At 38.7% G+C, this 24,639-nt stretch overlaps 1 protein-coding gene and 1 pseudogene across 1 annotated transcript in view; one reads left to right on the top strand and one right to left on the bottom strand.

Moving 5' to 3' along the window:
* The window catches only part of Gro (groucho), a 59,472-nt gene extending 56,663 nt beyond the window's left edge, over positions 1-2,809 (bottom strand). Inside the window, exon 1 of the mRNA XM_073081875.1 lies at positions 2,557-2,809. Within this exon, the coding sequence (XP_072937976.1) occupies positions 2,557-2,625 (69 nt within the window). The 5' untranslated portion in view covers positions 2,626-2,809. The remainder of the gene's footprint in view (positions 1-2,556) is intronic.
* A 7,605-nt stretch (positions 2,810-10,414) lies between these two features.
* Positions 10,415-11,906, top strand: LOC140749220 (uncharacterized; annotated as a pseudogene).
* The last annotated feature ends 12,733 nt before the right edge of the window (positions 11,907-24,639 follow it).

Below are 24,639 nucleotides of genomic sequence, written 5' to 3'. Positions count from 1 at the left end.
TCAACCCTGATACCTAATCCCTTTCCGTTGATAACTTGTAATCGTTAAATGTGTAGATTTATTTTATGTTGCTCGACATTTACCGGATTCGTTTAACGGTGACGTGTCGGCGGATAGTATAGTGGATAAGATTTGCGCCCACACGGGCGTGGGTGCCTGGTCGCTATCCTTGCGACTTACATTCAAGACACTTTAGAAACATGCAGTTGTTTATTTAACTCAAGGGGAACTCAACTGTACCATAACTTATCGTAACATAAACTTAGGTATTACATTATAAAATAAACATTGTTTAATAAACGCTTGAAACCCTTTCCCAACGTCGGGATGCTAAAAACTCATTCCTAGCTTGACGCATCACAGCAAATCAATCACACAACTATGCTAATCGCGTTCTATATTTGGATAGCTGACCGTTTACCGACGTGTTTCTCGGTCCAATGTGTATGTCAGCCATTCCGTACAGGATGTCGTAAGGCGATAATCAAGCGAACAGTTATAAATTAACGACTCGACACTCACAAACAATCCGCAAGATCCTGCTCGGACTAAAAATAATGAGAAACATAAATGTTATCCGCATGTTTAAAACACGGATACATTTCGCTTCAAATGTTCTGTTGACACACTTAGAAATATTTTCCAGTCAAATCTGTCAGGTAAATTGTAAGTAAAAGTGGATGTTTGTGAGGAAATGTGACTACGACGAGACGCCATCTCATTTGTTCGTAGCGGTAATTCCGTCAGTCAAATATTGACAGAGTGCCGAGTGCCTAGGACGCGACACGGATTTTGAGCAAACATACAAATAGGCATTTACATTAGCACCCTCCCTCCCCCGCTCCGGCCCGCCCCGCCACACTATAGCAGTCATAAAACCAAAACGAGCAGTGTCGTAAAAGAATGAAGTAAAAGTGTTGTGTGCGGAATAGTCGACACTCGGCAAATCCAAGTGACAAGCGTAGAATTTACAAGCACGTTGCAAATGAGAACATGATAATGGCGTGAATTTTATAGTAGGTTGTGTATATTTGACTACCTCATATATTTTAAATTGACGGAGTATCTAGATACATAGCCAAAATATATGAGACAAAATTATAATCTAGCTGCATTCTAGCTGATGATTGTGTGTGATTGAACGCAATCATACAAGTAGGTAAGCAAGTTATATAATAGGTAAATTGTGAGTAGAATAAAACACTTAAATTAAACAATTTCCTATTAGCCATATAAAAACTCTTTTACATGCTTGATTCTGTAAACATTCTGGTTATAGTTTTTGCGTTAACATCTTAAGATCATAGAACTTTTATGTTATTTACACTTTTATTGTTATCAACGTTCTTTAAAATGCCTAGGCTTTTACAGTATTTATTACTTGAAACCTAGATGTCGTTATCGGAGCGCCTTATTTGCTTTTCATTTAAAGTATCTTACAGGTACTTATAATAATAAATTATGGCGGTTTTTTTAATAAAGAATTTGGTTGACAACATCCTTATTAACATAACGGTTTATATAGACACGGAGTAGGTATAAAGTAAGATACGAAATACAAAAGAGTTTGTTAATTGATTTTTGAGTTGTGGTCGGCTGCAGCCCGAACAGTCTGACGACAGATGCGCTGCGGCCTGCGGTCGACCAAGCGGAGTTAAACGTACTGCTTTTATATTTCACTTGTAACTTTAGTACATATAAACTTTTGGAAGGGAGTTTTTACTTTATAACACCTACATCAGTTTATTAAACTAAGAATCGAATAACCATTCCGATATATGAAAAATATTATGGCAATCGTTTGTTTTTAACATTGATAGTTCCTACTAAAGACATTAAGATTAAGTGTAAAATATTGATAATGGAATGGATTATTAAGTAAATACAAATGAGTTAAGTATTTCTCAAGCCGTCGGAACATTTACAACTGTGCAATTAATATGGCTGATTCAACATTTAAAACAGTAAAATAATCATAGAATCTACGAAAAGAATAGAGAATGAAAAACATAAGTTCTGATCCTTACTCGATAGTATGATAAAATTCTTTGGCGTCAATTTCACGGATAATTAAGCGCGACTGAAAAATATCCAACGGCCGCCCCCCGCCGGGTATTGTCGTTTTCTTTTGTTGCACCCGGCACAATGCGCGTTTATAACTCAAATAGATCCTTGTAAAAAATCTATTTTAACTTGAGTTTAAGTTGCCGGTTCTAACGGGAAATTTACGGGGGATTTATCTTTTGTAAATGGTAATTTAAATTTATTTTTTATTTACTTTCACAGAATGAAACGTTGGTCTGAAACTTATCAATGGTAACTACAACCACTTTAAAGTTATAACGGATACAAGCTGCCAAATATTTACATTCTAATGTAATCTCATAAGCACATCACGGCCCGTAAGCACATTATGTGAAGAGTCGTGTGTTAGACTTTCCCCGGCAGCTCTGCGCTTTCTCACTTAAACGAGTTATCATAACAATGCGGCACGATAGTGGGACCGAGTCGATTATCTCCGTGTGATTTATGTCTAACGTATGGAGTGTCGCTCACCGGATGCCTGGCGGCCGCCACGGCAGCGGCGGCTGCGGCAGCGTTCATTGCGCCCGCGCTCGGATACATCCCGCGTCAAACACGCGAGCTCATCGTCTGCAAAACACTAAATAAACAGGACACCACCACATACACCACTCACGCCACAATATCAACACTGGTAGCACGCACGTATTCCACGTTGTCTGTCACACGCGCCTCGCTACGAAATCCAATACAACGCACGACAGTCCCGCACGGACGCTACGAACGAACTGATGTTCGCTCGCGGGGGGACCTCCTCGCCGCCCCCCGGCGCCCACCTCCTCTACCACCCTTCGCAATCTTCGCATACCGCTGCCATACATATTTTCTCCACTCGAATTTTTCGTCGACTATCTTCATGTTTGAGGAATACTTAGCCGAATCGAAGATATACGCCCTAATAGATACGTATTATTTGGAGATTTTTGAAGGGGGTGAGATGAGATGAGGGTATCGCTTTAACATATTTCTATCATGTGATCTTTAGCTTTGCATAGTGTAGTCAATAGTCATTATAAATGTTAAGGGCTGTATTATTTTAGTAATAAATCTCTAAAAATATATCTATTGTTCTATTCTTAATTCTTAATAGATATCGGATAGGGTAGGTAGAGTAGGCATTTTTTTTTAATCTAAGGATCAATTTGCGTAGAAACTAGGGTAGGGATGTACCTAATTGGGTTTTTTTTATTTATATTTCGATTTACCGGATCTTTTAGATCATCTTTATCAACAATTACAAGTCCTGTTCGTATGCACTTTTATTATTTTAGTTATAAATGTCTATAGATAAATAATAATATATTGACTTCTTTAAATATGCCATTGTAAAAAGTCCATATGTACGGTTGTCAGCGTAGTTCAGGTAGGTCGCAATCAGATAACTAGCGGCTATCTATTTATTGCGGGGCGTTTGATCGCACTCGGGCGCGGCGCCTGCTAAATGAACTTAACAGCATCTCGGTTGCCCTCTTCGTAGGGCTGTCTGGAGACAAGGGTAGATCTGTCTTTCGTTAAAGTTGATTAGATTTAACTTACAATGATGTTTCAATTGAACTAAGTGAACGGTAGACGACAGTTAATATTAAAAGGTACCTACCTAGATATGTATAGGTATCTACATACCTATTAAAAATAGTTTTTTTTATTTGTGTGTTAAATTACCTTTACGTAAGATAAGGTACTGCCAGATAGGTCCCTAGTACCTGTCCTTAAAAACTGAAGAAATTATATAAATTCCTTACCCTACCTTATGTAGGTAGATACTTATACAAGTAAGTAGGAAGGTGTGAAAACTATGTAGGCAGGTGTCTATATTAATTTTTAAATCACGGTAAGTAAGCAATGCAATTAATAAATACTTCAGTACCTATTACAAAACACCTTACTTGCAAAATAAGTAACTAGGTAGATATAGGTATGTAAAAAATACTAATTAAAGCTACCTATGTGGACAACAAAAATTAAAACTTGTACCGGTATATACCTAATGTCCAACCATACTATGAAATCCCTACCTACCTGCATTCTGTCTATAAGAGTAGGTACCTCCAATAACACATGTTTTTGTAACCAGTAGTGCCATTAGTACCTACAGTTAAGCTCATTTGCTTTTATTACGGTAAATATTTATTAGATCTGAGCTTCTTTACTTATTGTACGTACCTATAGGTACTAGCTACAACAGAAACTGTTTTACCGTCATAGGTAATTATTTCACGAAAGTGAAATTTGAAAATATAAGTATTAGCTATAAAGGCTAAAATTATGTAGGTAAATAAAACATCAATTAATTTTTTCAATATAAAAAATCGATTGTAGGTAGGTAAATAAAATAAAGATTCTTCCTTAATATGATTAAAATAACTAGTAGGCAAATTGATACATACCTAATGTATGGATCGAACATGTTCGAAGTAATAAGAAAAATAATAGTTACCCACCTAGGTACTACAGAACATCAAAACAATGTTGTCAAATAAATATCTAATAGTACATTGGTACCTGTAACTGTATGTATAGCTATTAACTAATTAATTTTAATTGAGAAGGAGTAAGTCTTACTAAACCTTGACAAATCATATCACTAACTCTGAGCAAAACAAATAAAACGGAGTAGGCATAATTATATTTAACCGTAACTCTACCCATATAGATTACATTCGTAATCGCCGCGTGACATGTCAACATATTTGGCAAGTCGCAGTCGGTCCGCTTCGCAAATGCCTCTCACATTTCAGTAGTTACGGACTAACGGGTGGACGGTACGATCTCGTAATTTACGTAGCATTTACAAGCGCGGGAAGTAACGAGCCGCGACAAAAAAGCTCGTCGACGAACGCTCGCTCGTTTCGTTTTTATTCTCCGTTTTTTCGTCCGCTTTAATTTTTATTTTGAATCGCAGCCGTTTTGCTCGACGAAACCCACAATATGTCGCGCGGAGTGTGGGACGCGGCTTCTTCACAATGGATGCGTGCGCTAAAATTTATGTCCTCCCTGTAAATACCGCTTTTATGGGTCCATTTTTGTGCGGCGATAATAAAGTAGGTACTTTTACAGGTATATCAATAACACTACGTATTTAAATTTCGATATTAAAGCCGTGGTAGTAAAATAAATTGCAACACGGTGGTTTACATAAAGTTCACAATGTTTTCCTCGGCTAAACGACTCCCTGGGCGAGCGCGGTCTAGCGGGCGATCGTCGCGATAACGTATAAATAACAATCAAGCGATATCGCCGCGACATCGCTCCGTCGCACCCTTCTCACTATTTATCGCCTGTGTCTCTTTTAATATTCTTTATTGTATTATAGAGTGGTACGAAATTGTCAGCGTTAACAATGTTTAGCGACAGAACAACACAATTGAACTCTGATTATTCCCAATAGGTAGATAGCAAGTCTTCAGTAAGCAACATACTTTTTTCTGTTTTCTGGTTGGTTCAGTACCTCTATGTAAGAATGACCTTATATGGAGATATATTTGTGTCGTTGAATTAGGTGGGTATACGTAGATACCTAACGTGTAGGAAAAATACCTAGTTTATTTATCATTAACTTTATTATTAATTATTTCATTAAACGTCGTCACATTTGCGATAGGTACAACCAGATGATTCCGCGAAATACCGTTATAAAATGTTGACACATTCGCAACATGGTTTATATAACAGTAATCATTCATTACGGTGTTAAAGATCAGTATTACTTCATTACGATAGTATAAACAACGAGCGATTAATTGGCAAGTCAGCGGTCAGTAAAACAAACGTCGGTGACCGCGCGTTATCTGTTTACCCCTCCTCCCACAACTCCGAGCCTAAACAGGGGTTTGCCGTGCATAAGTATTGAAATATATTACCTATATATTATACCTAAGTTCGCTTAAAATAAAAATAAAATATTTTTTGGCTTGAGCAATTTGTGAAAAATGTTAGGCACAACCTACCTATGTTACTCGTACCAATGATACCTAGGTAGAAGATACATATGTAGCTACAATTACTAGAGTCGTTTCTATATCCCACGCGCGAGCAAGGGTCTCTCCCCACAATTGAAAGAGTTTAATAATAACAACAATGAGCGCATATAAAACGAGCCATGACGTTTAGTAAAACAAATATTAATCCCTTTATTTGATTATTTTTATGAAATAAAACTAGTATACTTTCTGGAATATGATTAGAATAAGTACTTACGAAGATAGGTGTGTACCTACCTGTTTTTCTACGCCTAAAATATCCGTACCTCTACCATACCTATACTTACGTATCTACCTAACCTAACCTGTCCATATTTCCTTAAAGTAAATATGCAAAATTATATTTAACTGCAGTCACAGTTCTATTAAGTATTATGGTTCAAGCTTAAACATCATTTTAGGACATTTTGGACAACAAAAAATAAATACGTACGTACCTTTCGGTACCTAATTACTAGTAAGTTTACATTTACAAACTGTCCAAATGATGCATATCTCTGTCGTAGCAACCCTAGCCCGGCTGCCGCGAGTCCCAAACAAACTCGGCAAACAAAACGAGGTGCATAATTAACCGGCGCGAACAATTAGTTGTATAACCCGGCCATTGTGTCGCAAAAACAGACCATCCCAAGGCGATCGCTTCCCAGAAGGATCGTCGACCATTCTTCACCTTAACGTTTTTTTTGCCCGGAATTTATTAATGCTTAATACGAAGTCGTATCCTATCACTTGGATACCTAAATTTTTGTCAGACCATAAAATACGAGATAAATAGGTATAAGAGATTTAAGACAATTGTAACAGACCAGATATAGGCTAGGTCTGTACCGACTAGGTAGTACATACTCCATTTTGTTATAAAAATATTTTGAGAAGGGAATCATAATCAACTTATCAATTCGCAGAACAACCAGTTTCGGGAAGTATCTTGGTTAATCAACCGTTAACAATGTAACTAACTGGTCGCAACATTTCAAAATTAGATTGCATGTACCTATTTGTTTATAGGTTATTAAACTTATAATACACATTATAATATCAATACATTATCCCGGATGTAAACCCACCCGTTGAAGACGAGTCACACATGTAGGCGTATAAAAAGTTGAGGCACAAAACGTTCTGCAACGTGTGAATCTTACTATAATAAGAGCGGAGTGAACAATGATTGATTATGAGCTAATAGGCGTGGGCGATAGACACCCGCTTGTGTACTTAGTTCGGAGTAAGTACCTACCTATCTACGGTTATTGTTCTCATGCAATTAAACAGTTATAACGATTGTTGCCTATTATCTATTTAGCAGATACGTTGATTATTTGTTATTCAACCGCTAAGCATTAGGTAGGTTAACTACTTATTAATTAGTATCCGCATAGAGCTAACCTAACCTAACTTGAATTTAACATTATTTAATAACATTTGGCTCGTTTATTTTATTTATAATTTTTTATGTTGATCTTAGTAATTTTAGTTTAAATATTTTTACTGTTTTTTTAATTGTATTGTACCTAATTACCTATATCTTCTCTAATTAATAAATACGAATATGATATAACAATGATATTATTAATTTTGTAGTTCATTATAGGTAGGTATAACAAGTTCCATAGATTATGAAAAAAGTCGAAGACATAGGTTTCAACTTTTAATATTAAACAAGCTGGATAGACAAAAGGCTGCTCAGATCCCTCGTAGAACTAATGACCGATGACGAAGAATGCAAAGGACACAGAATTGGTCAGGTGCTAACTGCAGCACCCTTATGTCCAGGAGTGGATTTCCAAAGGCAGGCGGACCGATATAATATTGCCCGTCCATAAAAAAGTTCAGATCTTGCCAGAATGAATCTTCGCGGCACGTCGAATAACAGGCCAAATAATTAATTATTTTACCGCTCAATGGCTTATTTTATTAGCGCCGTAAAACCAACTGCACGCCACACATAAACTCCTGTCGAACACAACATTCCTTTTAAATAAAAAATGTTTACGAAGAATGTTTATTTTACTACCATTTTTCATTAAACTTGGGAATTCCAAGTTATTGTTGTGTATAATAAACAATTTTGAACAATACCAATTATATCCATTGTGGCAAGTAAATATAAAATCGTGTAGAATCAAATCAGATTTTATATTGCGATTTAGGGAATACTTACCTATCTTAAATGAAAGATAGATAGAAAGGACTTAGGTACCTACATTGATGGTACGTGTTACACTTTAATAATTTGTTTTAAGATTTGGTTCTTGTTAGATAGGTATCGTTAACAGGACGTACCTAGATAGGTAAAATAATAAATAAAAGCCGGTAGTGCCGGTAGCTAGTGTAGGTAGTGGGCTCGGTATGCATCTAATAGGTAGTGGGTAGGTAATACGTAAATCATTAATTATTTTAAAGTAAAAAAACTGATAGGTATTAAAAAATGCTGTCGCAGTTAATAAGCACTCGTACTTATCACAGCTAACAAAATAATAGGTATTGAATGAGGACATAATTAGACATCAGGTGCCTACCTACAGACTGATTTAATACCAATAGTCGATTAGACGAATTTCCGGGCATTAGGCGAACTGAGCGCTTGAAATTAGGTGGGCAGTGTGTTCCACTGTTCGTGAAGGAATGCCATTTTAATGAGCGAGGTACATTGTTTGGCAGCGCATGCGTCACCGCGCATACTTTGAGCACCTACTTACTTAATATTAATGTCAAGTATTTGACTCGGTAACCGATTGTTCGGGCTTTAGCCACGCTAACTTGGTACTTAATGGCCAATTGACTGTAGACTTTGAAAGTTATTCTATTTATGATTACAAATAAGAAAGTGTGTGTATTTGTGTATGTGTGTGTGGAAATAAATGAACCGTTTTATTACCACAAGCGTTAGCGCATGCGTATTATGCATTATGCGTATTATGCACCCGTATTACCTAGGTGCTTACTATGTTATTTTGGGGGTAGGTAGGTATATTATAGGTAAATAGGTAGACCTGTACAGGTTGATTTAAGAAAGTGACTTTTGTAGTTACCTAGGTAGTTTTTATTAGGTCGTCCTTCTATCTTTTCGTAGAAGTTCTAACAAATTTATTATTGTCGTTCCAAGAATAGGCTGCAGACAGTTGGTACAGACCGTCAGAAATTTAATAATCAGTTTTTAGTATTTTATTATGAAAATATTAGAAGGTGGTAGAACCCTTTGCGGTTCGACTCCGGCGGCACCACCGCCACACCTATTTCTGCCTCATAACAGCAGTGTTAGGCGCTGCTGTGTTCCGGTTTGAAGGGTGTGGTAAGGGAGACAGACTTTTCGGAGGCGTTCCAGCTTAGTCCTCAGGGGTAGCGGCGCATCTGTGGCCGACCTCAGGTAGGAATATCTAATCCTATCTGGGGTTGATTACAAATGTCCATGGGCGGTAGTAGCCGCTTACCATCAGGTGGACTGCATGCTCGTCTGCTACTCCTATATTATAAAAAAAAAGTTACAGTTAGGTACCTACTCGTACCTATCTTGCATGTATCTTGCATTCTATTAATGTACCTAATGGTAGGTACCTATATTTACACCTGCTTCCGAACCCCTTTACAACAAATTTTAAAGACGTGTTTAGCGGTCCTTAGTCTTCATTATTTGGCTAAAGAACGTATTTAACTTAAATAGTCGTAGGCAGGTAGGTTTCCTCCCTTTTGTGAGTTGGTGTTTTATATTCACTTCAGTTTAATTGTAAACGCCTGGCATAAAAACTTCCTGGACTCATTTAGGTTTGAAAGAGAAATTAAAAATAAATTACGCTCGCGGTAAAAGGAGCTGAACTTACCTAAGATTAATTTTGTCGCTTTACAATTTATATAAAGACCCGGTAGGCTTACTGGTTCTGCCTATTTTATGGCAATGCCTACCTTGATAGGTATCCTAGAAGGTTAGGCAAGTAGAAAAATAGTACGTAGCAGGTATATAGGTAGGTAATTGGTCTTTTAAGTCCGAAAAAGCTAGTTGACATCCAATAAAGATGTTATTTTTGTGTTAAGCTATCGGTATTCATTTTACCTAACTACTAAGAAATTAACTTAGGTTCCCTCTTCTCAAAAGGTAGGCTCTTTCTCAAAAGATTTTACTCAGTTAAGATTCGATCGCCAAGAATCTAATAATTAAGTTTACCTCGAAGTGAACTCCGTTTATAAATGTATCAACATATTATTGGGAACTAGAGCCTTCTTCGAATTTTGTTTTCGTTACGAGACGAGTAGATAGGTATCATTAATTTTTTAGACAAGTGCTCGAGTCGCGGCGATCGCGGCTACCGGACAAGCATGCTTGCTTTATCGACGGTCGACACAATACACCCACGTAGATGGCTATCAACCTCGCGTTCCTCTGCGAGCTTCTATTTCCTTTTCAGTCAGGTTTTCTACCTGAGTGTTTTTAAATAAACTCGGTTTACGTTGTCGATTTGTGGATAATTAAAATTACTACCTACGTCGTTGGATTGCTTAGCTTCTACCTACTGTAGCAATCGTTTGCTATTTTGGGGAGTGAAATTAATTTTGCAAATCAGTTTAGCCGGGAGTGTATGTGTTGGGTGCTCATTATGCACAGTTGTATTGTGTGATGCGGGCGGTGTCTCGGCGACGGACGTGTCAGTCGGCGTTCGCGGAGCAGGAAGCGCGACCCGCGACCCGCGCCGTGCCATTAGCGCCGCGCATTCAATAATAATGAACGAGCCGCACCAAAATATCCCCTGTTTACACCCACTCGCTCGCTCGATCCGCCGCCGCACCGACCGACCGCATTTTATTTTTTCGCTGTCGCACATTTCGCCGTCATAGCTATTTCCACTCGAGGCATTATACTCGCGTCCGTGTGTGCGAGTCCACGTGGACCGCTTCGTCGTCGGCGAACGGAATCCGTCGAATGCGGCCCCTCGATTGGTCGAAACGCCGAGATCGCTTATTAAGGGCGGAGTTACACGCGGCCGTGCGCGTCGACTGGCCCGAACGTCGCTCTCGAACGCATTCATTGGACGAGGTGATTTTTATAAGCGCGGCGGTCCACGTGGACTCGTTTATCTATTCAGACGCCGGCGGCGCGGTCGCGGGGGGAGGCCGGGGGGTATACGGGCAATCAGTAAAGGCGGGAGGAATACGGCCATATTTATAAGAGCTGCGGGGATGCAATCACGAAGCGGCGCGGGGGTCGGCGGGCGGTCGGGGGGAGGCGGCGGCCATTTTGAGGGCAGCTCTTTTTATTCGTTTTTCGCGCGGGGTGCGTCGTCGACGGGAGCGCGCCGTGCGCTAATTGCGGGGGTAATGAGGGCGCTCCACTCGGCTCACTCTATTAAACTCGCTCGCTATCGACTGCCTTATTGATTCGTCCTTAATCGAACCGCGGCGGAGCGGTGAGACACGCTCGCTGTAATGTAAACAAAGCGCTGGCCGGTGCGGCGCACCCGCTCGCCGCGTACCTCGGCGCAAATTGAATTGCAATGATTGCGGCCCGAGAGGCCCGTGACCATGCCGCGCTCGCACTACCTACACCCTACACCTACACCCTACTTAGTTGTACAGGAATTTTTAACGCAACCGATACGTCCAAGGTCGACCCACATTTAATAGGGTGGTTTACGGAGAGTCGTAGGAGAGTGGCGGAGTAGAGTAATGCGCGACAAGATTTTTACAATGTGACAGTCCATAAATCATCGCAAAGGAAATTGCTAGCCTCCGTTAGCGCGCCGCGTCACTTACTGTTCAATGACCCTACGGCGATAATTCTATTTTAACCGGAAAATGCCAACTTCTAGGCGTAAAATGTACCAAAGCTGAATTTAACGTCTTTAAGGTGTTGAATAGGTATCTGGCTGTCGTGATCTGTTTGCTAATATAATGTTTAATAAAATGTTTTTAAAATGTAGAACACAAATAGCGAGCATTTATGATTATGTTTTTATAAATAGTAGGTGAATAGTTTCTGTAGGTTAAGGTTCGTCTTGATATTAGGTTGTTTATGATATGTAAATTTGTTACGTCTACCGCCAAGTGTTGCGAGATAAGAAGCGAGGACGCCAATGAATTTGTTTACGAAAAACAAATTCGAATTATATCTACGTTTTATTTTAGTAATTTAATGAGTTTGTAAAACTACAGATGTTTCATGTGTAAACATATTCGTTGAGACACGCAATCTAGATATTGGAGTGTTGAAAAATATGCTACATCCTGGTTAGCAGAAATACCTACCTATAGATAGATAGCTGGGTACGAAATTGAGACGAAGAATGCAAATTAAGCTTCTTTTACGCTTGTTTGTATTGATAATTATTTTTCTAATGTTTTAATTAAGTATCTACCATAGATCGACATTTGACTATTTCTACTAAAATCTTGTTACGTTTTTTTGTTACAGAACCGTGAGGCAGGTACCTACCTAGGTAGATCTAGATATCTAGGTATAGGTACTTCAATAAATTGTCTTTCATCATCAAATAAAGAGATAATGTTTTGTACCTACCTAATACCTAATAGGTAGATACACATCAATTCTCAAAATCAGAGCTTATGTCAAACAAGCCCTTAGCGTAAAAGAACGAATTTCAAACAGGTAACTACCTATTACTACCTAATATCTATAGTATCACCGTTTTTTTATCTGTAGATTCCTAATATACAATCTTATAGGACCAACAATATTACCTGTCTACTACCTATAGGTATTACCTACCTACATAGGTATCTTAGTGTGTTTACATATCTAGGAACATACCTACCTACCTAGGTACCTACTTATTTTAAATGAATGCTTAGCTAATTAGCAGAGTTTGTGTGACCTAGACATTTCTGAAAGCGATTTTGTGTTAACAAATAAAGTTCAACACTCATATTTTTTATTAACACAAGCAAATACAAATATTTAAAATACTAAATCTGTTTGTCGATATTTGTAATCTTATGAAAAATATTGCGCATATACCTACCTTCAAATGTAAATTAGGTGGGTAGGTATACCTAGTCCGCGTAAAACTCCTAATCCGCTCTGCTCACTACAACTTTCAAGCGGACTAGCAGTTTGACGCGGACTATAGATACGTAAATACCTAATTACCTATGCAAAAAAACATTCGTTAAGATATTAATTTGTGGTTTATTCCGGTAGGTACCTTCTTATTATCTACTTAGGTACAAAGTAGATATAAATAATAGAATAGGTAGATCTATAAGGTAGGTACGTACCTACCAAGACACCTTCCTACCGAGAACAAACTTTCTTCTGTAAAAACTTCAAACCTCAAAAAAACTGTTGAATAAAAGACTGACATAAAAAGGACATTTGGATCATAAACGTTGATAGCTATCTATTAAAACATTGTTAGTTATTTTTTGTGTAAACTCTACCCCTCTGATACTGTAAGTAAAAAATCTGTCAGAACGCCCCTGGTTGGGAACTGATGTAAAAAATAACGCCAGGTGAGTTGCAGGTACCTCAGAGTAATTATAACGTACCTATAGAGTGGTACCTATAGTCAGTAGCATGATGGTAAAAATAGTAAGCACAGGTCAGAACACTTTACATCACATATCAAAATACGCCATATTTAGTCATATCTAGATGGTATCTCGGTATAGTCCGCGCCAAACTGCTAGTCCGCTCTGAAGTTGTTGCGAGCAGGTGTAGTCATACAATTTGCTATGGCGACGCGATTCATTTCTATATTCAAAGTAGACTAGCAGTTTTACGCGGACTATACCTACCTACATGCTCCTGATTCATTGAGCTAGCTTATTTATTTTTGTAGAAGTTAGTGTGAAAAAAAAAGTTCCAAAATTAAGCTGCTTAGTTTGACCGGCTCTGCCATCTGCCTATATGTCGTACCTTACCCACCAAGGTGTTGGTCCATACGCACTCTACACTAGTTATTGCTATGAGACAGGCTTACCATGTCAAAATCGAATCAAATTGTTATCATTTAGGGATCAACTGAACGGTCCTGAAGCAATTAATTTTAATAGGATCTTAGGAACTAAAATTGATCGTTGCTTATGCCTAGCTGTAATTGCTATTGGCGTATCGACTGTTTATTACACAAAGTAGCATGCATTTCCATCTATGCCTACATAGGTGTAATTCTAATTACAAGCATTGTTGTAAAAAAATATTTGTTATACCTATGTAGGTACTTTGTACTTTGAAGGTGGTAGAACCCTTTGTGGTTCGACTCCGGCGGCACCACCGACACACCTATTTTTACCTAATAACAGCCGTGTTAGGCGCTGCTGTGTTCCGTTTTAAAGAATGTGGTAAGGGAGACATACTTTCCGACACGTTCCAGGCTGTCTGTGGCCGACCTCAGGTAGGAATATCTAATCTTATCTGGGGTTGATTACATATGTCCACGGGCGGCAGTAGCCACTTACCTACGACTGTATGCTCGTCTGCTACTCCTATATTATAAAAAAAAACTACTAGGTACCTATTTATGCTTCTGCTATAATACGGTTCTGTTTTGAAGGGTGTACCTAATAAGAGAGAGATACTAATACGAGGCTTTTCAAATTAGTTCTGTAATCCTAACTGAGGGTTGATTTTACACTTGTGCATGGGCTGCGGTTATCACCGTCAGGTGGTCGGCATGCTCGTTTGTTTACCTACTTCTATACCTACGTAGTTTAAAAATGTACCTAACCTACAAGTAGATAGGTAGGTACATACCTTTTTTTGTTGACGAGGGGGAAACCTTCAAAAGGTACCCGACGCCATGGGAGTGACGCCAGGTTATGTGGGATTTTTACCGCACTAAAACCCCCCCGGTGGCCGTCCTCAGCGTTTGGTGGAGAACTCCGGGATCTCTAGCGGAACACAACCGGAGTCCGCCTAACGCGATGCCCTTCTATCGGGCTCTGTCCTGAGGGGAGCAATTTACGCTCCTCTCACATCCCCTGGTGATTACAGCGATATGCGACCACACAAACCGCTGTCCTTCCCGGGGTCGCTTGCTGGACGGTTTGAGCTCCCTCTCTTGCCGCCTGTAACCCCGGAAGTCCCTTTTAGTCGCCTCTTACGACAGGCAGGGGATACCGTAGCCCTATTCTGGTCCCGGTACTACAGGGATAAGGTAGGTACATACCTAGTAAACGATATTATAATAACTAACTAGGTATTAAATTATTACATGACTATAACCGACATTAACTAGATATTAGTATTAATAAGTGTAGGTATCTATTAAAGATTAATTAGGGTCAATTTGTCTTACTTAAACGCTGTAAATCATATGTTGAGATATTCATAATTCGCGAATTTACTAGCTTCGACATTTAGCTACGATTTGCATATCCTTGACCTTACGAGAACATAATTCGGAGATAACTTATCTGATTTGTTAATTAAACACCTGTATCATAAAAGCAATCTAAGAAATGTCCAGTAAAAATATTTGGTAGGTATGTAGGTACTTTATTCTACACTTCTTAATGTAGGAAGGTAGATTCTACCTATCCCTGTAGCTCTGGGACCAGAATAATGGGGGCTCCGGGGTTGCGGGCGGCGAGAGTGGGAGCTCGAACCGTCTAGCAAGCGATCCCGGGAGGGACGGCGGTATGTGTGGTCGCATACCGTCGTGCACACCAGACGGCGTGGTGAGCCCTGAACTCACCTGAGCGGAGCCCGACACATACCTAACCCTGTGTCGTTCCCACGGCAACGGGCACCTTTTGAAGGTTTCCTCCTCGATAACAAAAAAAAGGTAGGTTCTAGCTAGGTCTACCTATATCTGCTTTTATATTTATCGGAGAACATATCACTAATAACAGCAGTGCTTAAACACTACTGGGTTTTGGCCTGTAAGTAAGTAGATACTTTTACGAGTTTTACTACTTATAGGTATCTGCTCAATAATAGCAGTGTTAAGCTCTTTGTGTTCTGTGTTAAAGGTGAAAAGAGAGCGACTTTTTTACGAGGCATCTCAATTTAGCCTTCAGAGGATGTAACTTATTTGTGGCTTAGGTCTGATGAGACTCCAATCCTTTAGGGTCCATATACAACATCTATTTCATTAAAAATAAATGTTTACGTGTTTCTATCCACTGTACGAGTTCCGAGATGCAGCGACCCTGACCAACAGAGATACCCATCTTCGTAACTACAGAGCAAAACAGGAAATGATCTCCAGATTAATTGCAAATGCAAAGTTCAGTGTGAATATTTCTTGGCTCAACGTTTTTTCAATACCTACTGTATAGTCCGCGTAAAACTGCTAGTCCGCTCTGTACATAGAAATGAATCGCGTCGCCATAGCTAATTGTATGACTAGACTTGCTCGCAACAACTTCAGAGCGGACTAGCAGTTTGGCGCGTCTATACCTACCTACTATCTAGTTATAAAAGTTGACCTTGTTCGAAAGGTGGAAAAGCGGGCAATTGCCCGGCTCTCTTAAGTGATTGTAATATTTATTCCCGTAAAAAAATATTTTGTCCTATAGGCGGATATGTACCTATATATGTAGAACGGCAAACTTCACGGTACAAACCAGCAAATATTATTTTAGCCCGGAGCAGCTACATAGCCAGGGTCTCTGGCTGAATACTTAGGTAGGTAGGTGTTTCAGAAATTTTAAATAATACCGTACCTACATCAAATTACAAAGAAAATATTAAACATCTTAACTACCTTTGTAAATATCTCAAATTATTTGTATGTAAAGTGGAGGGTAAGATTTTAAATGTAGAGTTCCTGAAAATGCAGAGAAGTCACAATGTCTTTCTTCAAAGTAGGTCAGCATGTTGGGGCGAGCAGATGCGCTGTTTTGACAATAAGCACTGAAAATTTTCAAGGAAAAACATGTGGGGAGAAAATTGTCCCTACTACTTCTCCATAATCTTCCATGGTCTCGTTTGTTAATGGGATGGGTAGGTTCCTAATAGATATTTAAATAAAAATCAAAGTCAGTAAATTCTGTTCCATGTAGGTACAAGTTTTTCTTTACACTTTAACCTCTATCTACATTATCTATAGGTATAGGTACATGTAGGTACAGCGCTTGGGCTGGACCTACTCCGCTTAGTAAGGTGATTCGCTATGGAGAGGAAGCGGTGAAAGAAACTCTACGTCTACCTACCATTCATCTTTTCGTTTGTTCTTTCAATTTTCACCGATTTTTTTTTTATTTCGTTGGTCCCTCCCTTCCCCTATTTCTACCTCCCGGTAAATAATACCTAAGTACCTACCTGCTGTCAAAGTAGCCTTTTATACACGTTGGTATAAACATTTAGAGAATTGCGTGGTTTATTGAACTTTATTGACCCAATGATTGCAGTCAGGTACACATATGTTAATTAAAGGTATTAAATAGCAATTGTTTTCATCGACCCGCTCCTAATATTCCACACAAAAGAGAGGGTTGGTCTAACGAATGACACTCGTCGATATCTCGAGCACACTTGTCTCACGATGATCGAATAGGGAAATATGCTACCCAACTATTTGTATTAGCTGCAATAGCTACTACATTGGTACCTAGTTCCTACCCACTGCTATTATTTGCTCATGCCTCCATTAATTGTTACATTTGTAACCAACTTTTTCAAGATCGAGCCATTCTCTCCGACGTCTGACTCTGAGATCTCTTCTGAGGTCAAAAAGAGCCAAAGTCTACCAACTAACACAGTGCAGATTGGTCTTCTTACACTTTTGAAGATTTTTTACAGAAATGTCAGCCACGTAGGTGAGTTATCTGTCAACGTTTTTCATTTCACTCTGAAGGCAAGTACATAATCACACAACTTCGAAAAAATAGAAGTACAATACGAATCGTGAAACATTGAATCATAATCCACTACACACTACCGCGTTGCTATTTAGTAAACTAATTTAATAGCTATCATTTACAAGCAACATCGTGGGAGGTGTGACAGAAGTGACAAAAATAACACTGAAACTCGAGTGGTACAATTTGAATCTATTATTATAGTTAGAAATCATAATTAATAATGTTTAATTTATTATTAGGTACGTGCTATGGATATGGATGAGGGTACTGAATAGGATTAATTTCATATTCATAATTAAGAAGGTTTATCTATGGATGCTGACATTAGGCACTCATCTGTAGGTATCTATCTACTTAATAAACTGTTTTTATTACAAATGACATAAGTAATTAGACCGTTTATAGGTAGCTATTTCATAATATTCTGTAATAAAAACACCTAAAGGAACCTTACTTACGTTAACATTTACGTAGGTAGATAGGTATGTATCAGGAGATACCCACGCTGCTACCTGTAAGTTGGTAGACACTGTAGAGTACGGGCAGTTCGCTAAGTAGGTACCTCTACCTACCCAGATAGGTAGTAAGTACAGGCAGTAGGTAAGTATCACCTTATAGGTAGGTATTACCTACCTATGTAGATATCAAGAAAATAAATAATAATGCAAAAATATAAACGTATTATAGTGTTATGAATGTACTTAACCTAATGGCAAATTGAGCCTACCATTCGTCGCATTATCTATCATAGCAACTCAATGACGACAAACATAACATTAGACATACATAATAAGTACATTGTAGACAGGTAGAGAAATGAATCTAAATGTTATTATATTATGCTCAATGCTCATACTTCAGTAGGTATCTAGCTACTCGTAAGTAACATAAAATCGATTACCTAATTCGATGAAACTCTAACTTAACCCACCCGCTTAATTTACACATAACTTAGGAAGGTACGTCCAAAATCCAAATCCGCCACACCTTTTCCCAAACAATACGTTAGATCAACGTATCGTATAGGTCGTTCATTAAAGCGGTAGTGTGATGTGTGCAAACAAGCGCGGCGTGCGTCACATCGCGAGACAATGCGCTCTGCCGACAATTGCGACAATTGACACAGTTGCACCGCTGTTGCGTCGGCCCGTGTGTGCTCAGCCGATGTTGCTTGTGTACTGTAATGTACATATGCGAATAACTATGGTCTAAATTAAGGCTGTTTACATACATACCTAGTGGGCGTACGTACCTATCGATAATTTAATGATTTAACTGTTTGTTTCCTAAAGATATCTGAACATTAAATAAAAATGAAGGTTTTTTTTTAAATAAAACATAAAATAAGAATCTCTTGACGTAGTGGTAGCACCGGCATGCCGGTAAACCGGCACGTAGATATAGTACTTAGGTACTTATTTCAATCAATACCTAAATATTTGATAACAGCACCCAAGCAGGTAGTTTCAATTGATTAGGTTCCGGATCTACATACCAATATTCATAGATAATTGCTAAGTAGGTAGATCACTATACTTTTTATATCTAGAGGCAGCTAGACGTCTATTCCATGGAAACAGGAAAATATCATTGCATGGAAAGTAGTCATCATGGACATTGCAACACCGTAGGGGTCAGGAACGTGTCGGCTTTGAAAAGAACTCTACATTATTTTAATAAGGTGCCCACCTAAAAATATCACGTCCGTGTATAAAATTTACTCTTATGTTAAACACTATGTTCCTTCTCACAAAACTTCTTTCTACTCCCGCTCCTTTTCCGTTCATGCAGTTAGACTATGGAACTCACTACCGCCCCATATTCGTCTTTCCAACAGTATTTCTTTGTTCAAAAGAAGAGTAAAAGAGCACTACTTATCACTGTCATAATTAAGTATATATTTGTATGTATATATTGTCATATGTATATATTATTGTATATATTATGTGTATATAATTGTATATATGTATATGTATATGATATCTATCCTACTTATCTATTTTGTGCACACTTTATTTGCCTTACATACAATTTTTCTGACCATAGGGGCTGCTGGAAGAAATTCCAGGTTGGAATAAGTAGTCCTTTGTACTACATTTCTTTTTAATACTCTATTTCTTTGTTATGTTCTGTGTACACAAATTTGTAAATAAAAAAATAAATATGTTCGACAATCGTTAGGTTCCTATCTACCTAATACCTATGTATCAAGTTGTTGTTTAAAAACCGTCCAGTTTGTATCTACATCTTACATACAATCCTAATCGAATAACTCAATCCCATTAACTTTAACAACATATTGGTCTAACAACGCATGTTCTACAATAACCGCCGGATCACAATTGTCGTCTAATTTTCATTGAACGTGAATAATCATAATAGGCGGCTACAGTAAAGTGTAACAATTGACATTGAATAGTAGCTATTGAATGAGCCTGAATGAGCCAGTGCCGACAATAGCGGAGACGCGGCCGCTCAGCGATATGAAATTTAATTAACTGGGGTCGGCACATATTAAGTGGGTGACTTCTATGCAATTCTTGGTACGTTGTGGGCACGTGTTTGTTAGTTTACTAAAATGTTCGTTTTGAGTGGATTGTTACATCTTCGTATGTAACTATGGTGTGAGAACAAGGCTGGGATTTGACAATTTAAAATAAGGTTAATGGTTAAAATTGTAATATCTATTGGATTTGGATCTGAGGTTCCAATCTCAGGTAACAAATTGCGACGAAACCTTCCTATAGTGTGTGAAGTTTTAATTCCTATTTGACCGGCGCGGTGGAATTTTGCCTAAATCTCTACCCATCTCTAGCAATGGGAAAATTTTATGTTGACGACGACAGGCTACAAGTAATTAAATGTTCTATGACTTTAACGCTGTGCTCGCCCATCGATGTTTAAAGGGCTGCAAATTAGCACCTAAATTTAATCCTAGTGCTCGCCGAGCTTAAAAAAACATAATCGAAAGTCTAGAGAGTCCAGGGCTGATAGTTTACTCTGACCAATAGGAATATTCAAAGTTTCTGTAAACCTGATTTATCGCGTCAACGATAACAGAGCTTTGTGTGAGCTGGCACCTTTAACGTCTTTAATCAGTGCCTACTTAACTCATGCCAGTGAATACGAGCATTTCACGAATTTCTCCATTGGTGTCTAATTTTCACTGAGCTTGAATAAACATAATGGCTACGTTGAAGAGTAACAATTGGCATTGAATAGTCCCGAATGAACCAGTGTCGACAATGGGCGAGACGCGGCCGGTGTGATATGAAATTTCATTAAGTAGGGGTGACACAGTATTGCTAAAACAGTAGGTGTATTGGATTTGTCCTGTATTTGAAGTTAATACAAAATGTGTTTCCTGTGAGTGTAACCTTTTTTATATCTTACTGCTACTACACGGGTCTCCTTAAGACTGGGGGAAGTCTGGTTCATCTGTTCATCTGGCATGCTATTCCAATGCTGTTTGATGGAGGGTGTAGGTACCGATATGCATGCTCCATCTAGAGCAATTCGCGCAATAGAAAATCTGATCGCGAATGAAATAAGGATCGAATGAGAAACCTTTTTTTTGTACCCGACAACGTGGGAGCGACGCCGGGTTATGTAGGATTTTTAACGCACTATAATCCCCCCGGTGGCTGTCCTCAACGCTTGTTGGAGAACTCCGGGATCTCCGACGGAACGCAACCGGAGTCCTCCAAGCGCGATGCTCCGATCGGGCTCTGCCCTGGGGGAGCAGTTTTCGCTCCTCCCACACCATCTGGTTTTCAGGACGATATGTGACCACACATACCGCCGTCCTTCCCGGGGTCGCTTACTGGACGGTTCGAGCTCCCACTCTTACGGCCCGCAACCACGGAAGCCCCCTTTTAGTCGCATCTTACGACAGGCAAGGGATACCGTAGCCCTATTCTAGTCCCGGAACTACAGGATCAAAAAAAAGGAATGAGAAACCTACAGTCGTTTTTAATTTGCCTTTGATCAGAATTATGACAATTCTTCCTATGACGTTCTAATTGAACTTACCGTTACATGAAAGTTGTGAAAAAGTTTATAGTAATTTTAATCTCAATCAATCATTATTTTTTTGACATTGTTTACTATCATGTTTATATTTTTATGGTAAATTCGCAATAAGGTAAGTGGGTAAAGGTACAATTTAGGTAATAGATACGTAAGTTTCCTTTCAGATTACGATGAATGTTATCTTATGATAGATCGCAACTGTCAATGTAATATCTTCCTGTATTAGATTTTGCAACGACACAACAATCGTCAATCATTTAAGATTTGTCAAGATTAAATAAACTGACCTACTGAGTTAATTTCGACTGTGGCGCAGCACTTCACAAGACGGCGGGCAAACAGCGCGCGTGAACCCACGAATAATTCACACGCGAGCCCTACAAATAACGCTCCCCGACCCTCGGCCCCCGAGCCTTCGCCCCTCGCCCCTCCGGCCGCAAACTGAGTTATTTATCGCCCCCCGCCCCGACCGGGGACAGGAAATACCCGCACGTATTTTTACTGCCGGCTGAACATCGCGCGTGAAACCCAGCGACATCTCTCGGGGGGCGCGGACACTGTGAACTAGCGTAGCGGAATTAGCGAGCGACTCCACTCGAATGTAGATCAGCTGAGCGCTCGCATCGCTTCACATTTAAATTATAAAGTGCTCCGACGCTCATCGCATAACTTACGCCCGATGCGAACTAGATTGTATCTACTTATCGCCCAAATAGGGTCGTCTAGCTGCTAATACCGATATAAACGAACGACGTAACTTGTTACGCTGATTCAGTTGATAAGTGTTTTAGTAACGAACACGCTAGGCACTCCACTTTTTACTGTCTTTATCTTATCGCACTATCAAAATTATACAAAAAGGAAGTTTACTTTTTTATACACGAACAACATTAATCATACTATATCAATTGGTATTTTGGTATTGATATGACATGATATCTTAATCCTTATTTCGCAGATTTTCCAAGTGTAGCTATATTTACGGTGAGCAATTTGCTAGATACTTGGTATATGTCACGTATCTTGCTACAAATATTGACATCAACGCAATTTTAATCTAGGTAGACCCAGTGGTTTGAAACTCGGTGTCTTCATCTGACGGTCTGAATCTTAAGCTTTGAATCCCAGGCACGTTGTTAAAGATGTTTGAAGACTACCAATCTACACTTGCCCAGCGATGTGCCATGGTGCAAATTTCTTCTAACTATAAAAGGCATGCCTAGTAGTGGGATAGTGATGGGTTTACAACAACATTTAAAGCACATTAAACGGGAATCGGCAAGTAGAAAGTGGCAAGTAGAAATAGTAGCATAAGTGGCAAGTAGGAATAGTAGAATAGTTATTGTAATTATTGAATGTACATTTTATTGTCCTTTTGTTTTTGTTTTTTTTTTCTTTTGTCTTATATTATTTTTTTTTGTCTCTTTCTATTATAGTATTTCATTTGTGTTGTAGTTATCCGAATAAAATGTTTCTTTCTTTTTTTCTTTCCTATAGATGTAGGTCGCCGTGTGTATCTAATGTAAACACGTTAAAATGTTTACTCGCTGTGACTTACCTACCCCGCTACCCCTAACCTCATAAAGTGCGATCTACAATAGCGCCAGCGGTTGTGGTGTATTGGAGAAATGTCGCGAACTCAATGGAGAAGTAAGCATTCTGTAGCGCTTTATACCAGTTACGTTGGAGAAATATTTATTTTATAAACTAGTTTTCCCCCTAGGTAGGTACCGTTCTGCCTCTATGTAACTTATGTGAGCATTTCAAATCTTCTTCTATTTTTTAAATAGCTATATGTAGGTATAGAAGTCGAAAAAGAGCATGCAGTCCATCTGCTGGTACGAGGCTACTGCTGCCTATGGATATCTGTAATCAACCTAAGATAACTGTCGGCTGTCCTACCTGAAATTGTTCACAGATGCGTTAGTGTCTCCGAGGACTTAGATAGTTGAAACGCTTTGGCCTTTGTCTGCCTTAGCACACAAAGTTAAAAAGCTACCAAACAGCGCACTTTTTGACTAGATTTGCTTCAAAATGTATCTTTTTTACTGAAATAAGCTCCTTTTTCATTTCATACAATTTTCGGAGGGAGGGAGGGAGTTAATTATATGTTTACCAAGGAGTAATAGCCACTTTGAGTCCATCATTACCCGTCAATTATCTACTTAGTTAGAAAAAAATATTTCGTATTAAAGGTTAATTTGTCGCTTAAATTAATATCCAATACATTCAGGTATTGTACATATAGAATTCCGAGCTTGACTGTGCTACATAATTAACGTAAAACAAAAGTTATTGAAATGGCCATACCTATAATGTTTATAACTGTTTTAGACATCTCATAGAGTCCATTTTGTTAATGACGCGTAGACGTCCATAATAATAATGGTTATTAAAAGTAATTGTGTAGGTGTTTTATATTGATATGCGTGTAGGAACGGCTTACACCATGCGTGCGTGACTCGCATATTAACTAATACTTATAGCGTGAGCTTATCTTAAATATTATTGTCTACGAGGTACGTACCTATTGCAATGTGTTAGTTGAAATGAATGAAATATGATTATCTATTATCTTAGATGTAGGTAATTAAAGTTGAATTTAAAATACCCACTTACATAGGTACTTACCCAACCCTACACACCTTACCTAGATGTGTAGGGTAGGTTTACATTTGCGTTTGCCTCTGAGGCTACGATTGAAAGCTTTCCTTAAATTTGACTCGATTTTACGTACCTACCTACTAACTATATAAAAATAATAAAAATTATCTATATGAAAAGTGGG

This window comes from Epargyreus clarus, unplaced genomic scaffold (assembly GCF_041222505.1).
Source record: "Epargyreus clarus isolate Ecla_fem2 unplaced genomic scaffold, WU_Ecla_fem_2.2 ptg000017l, whole genome shotgun sequence".
Classification (NCBI taxonomy): domain Eukaryota; kingdom Metazoa; phylum Arthropoda; class Insecta; order Lepidoptera; family Hesperiidae; genus Epargyreus; species Epargyreus clarus.
This window is presented reverse-complemented; position numbering and strand designations above follow the sequence as displayed.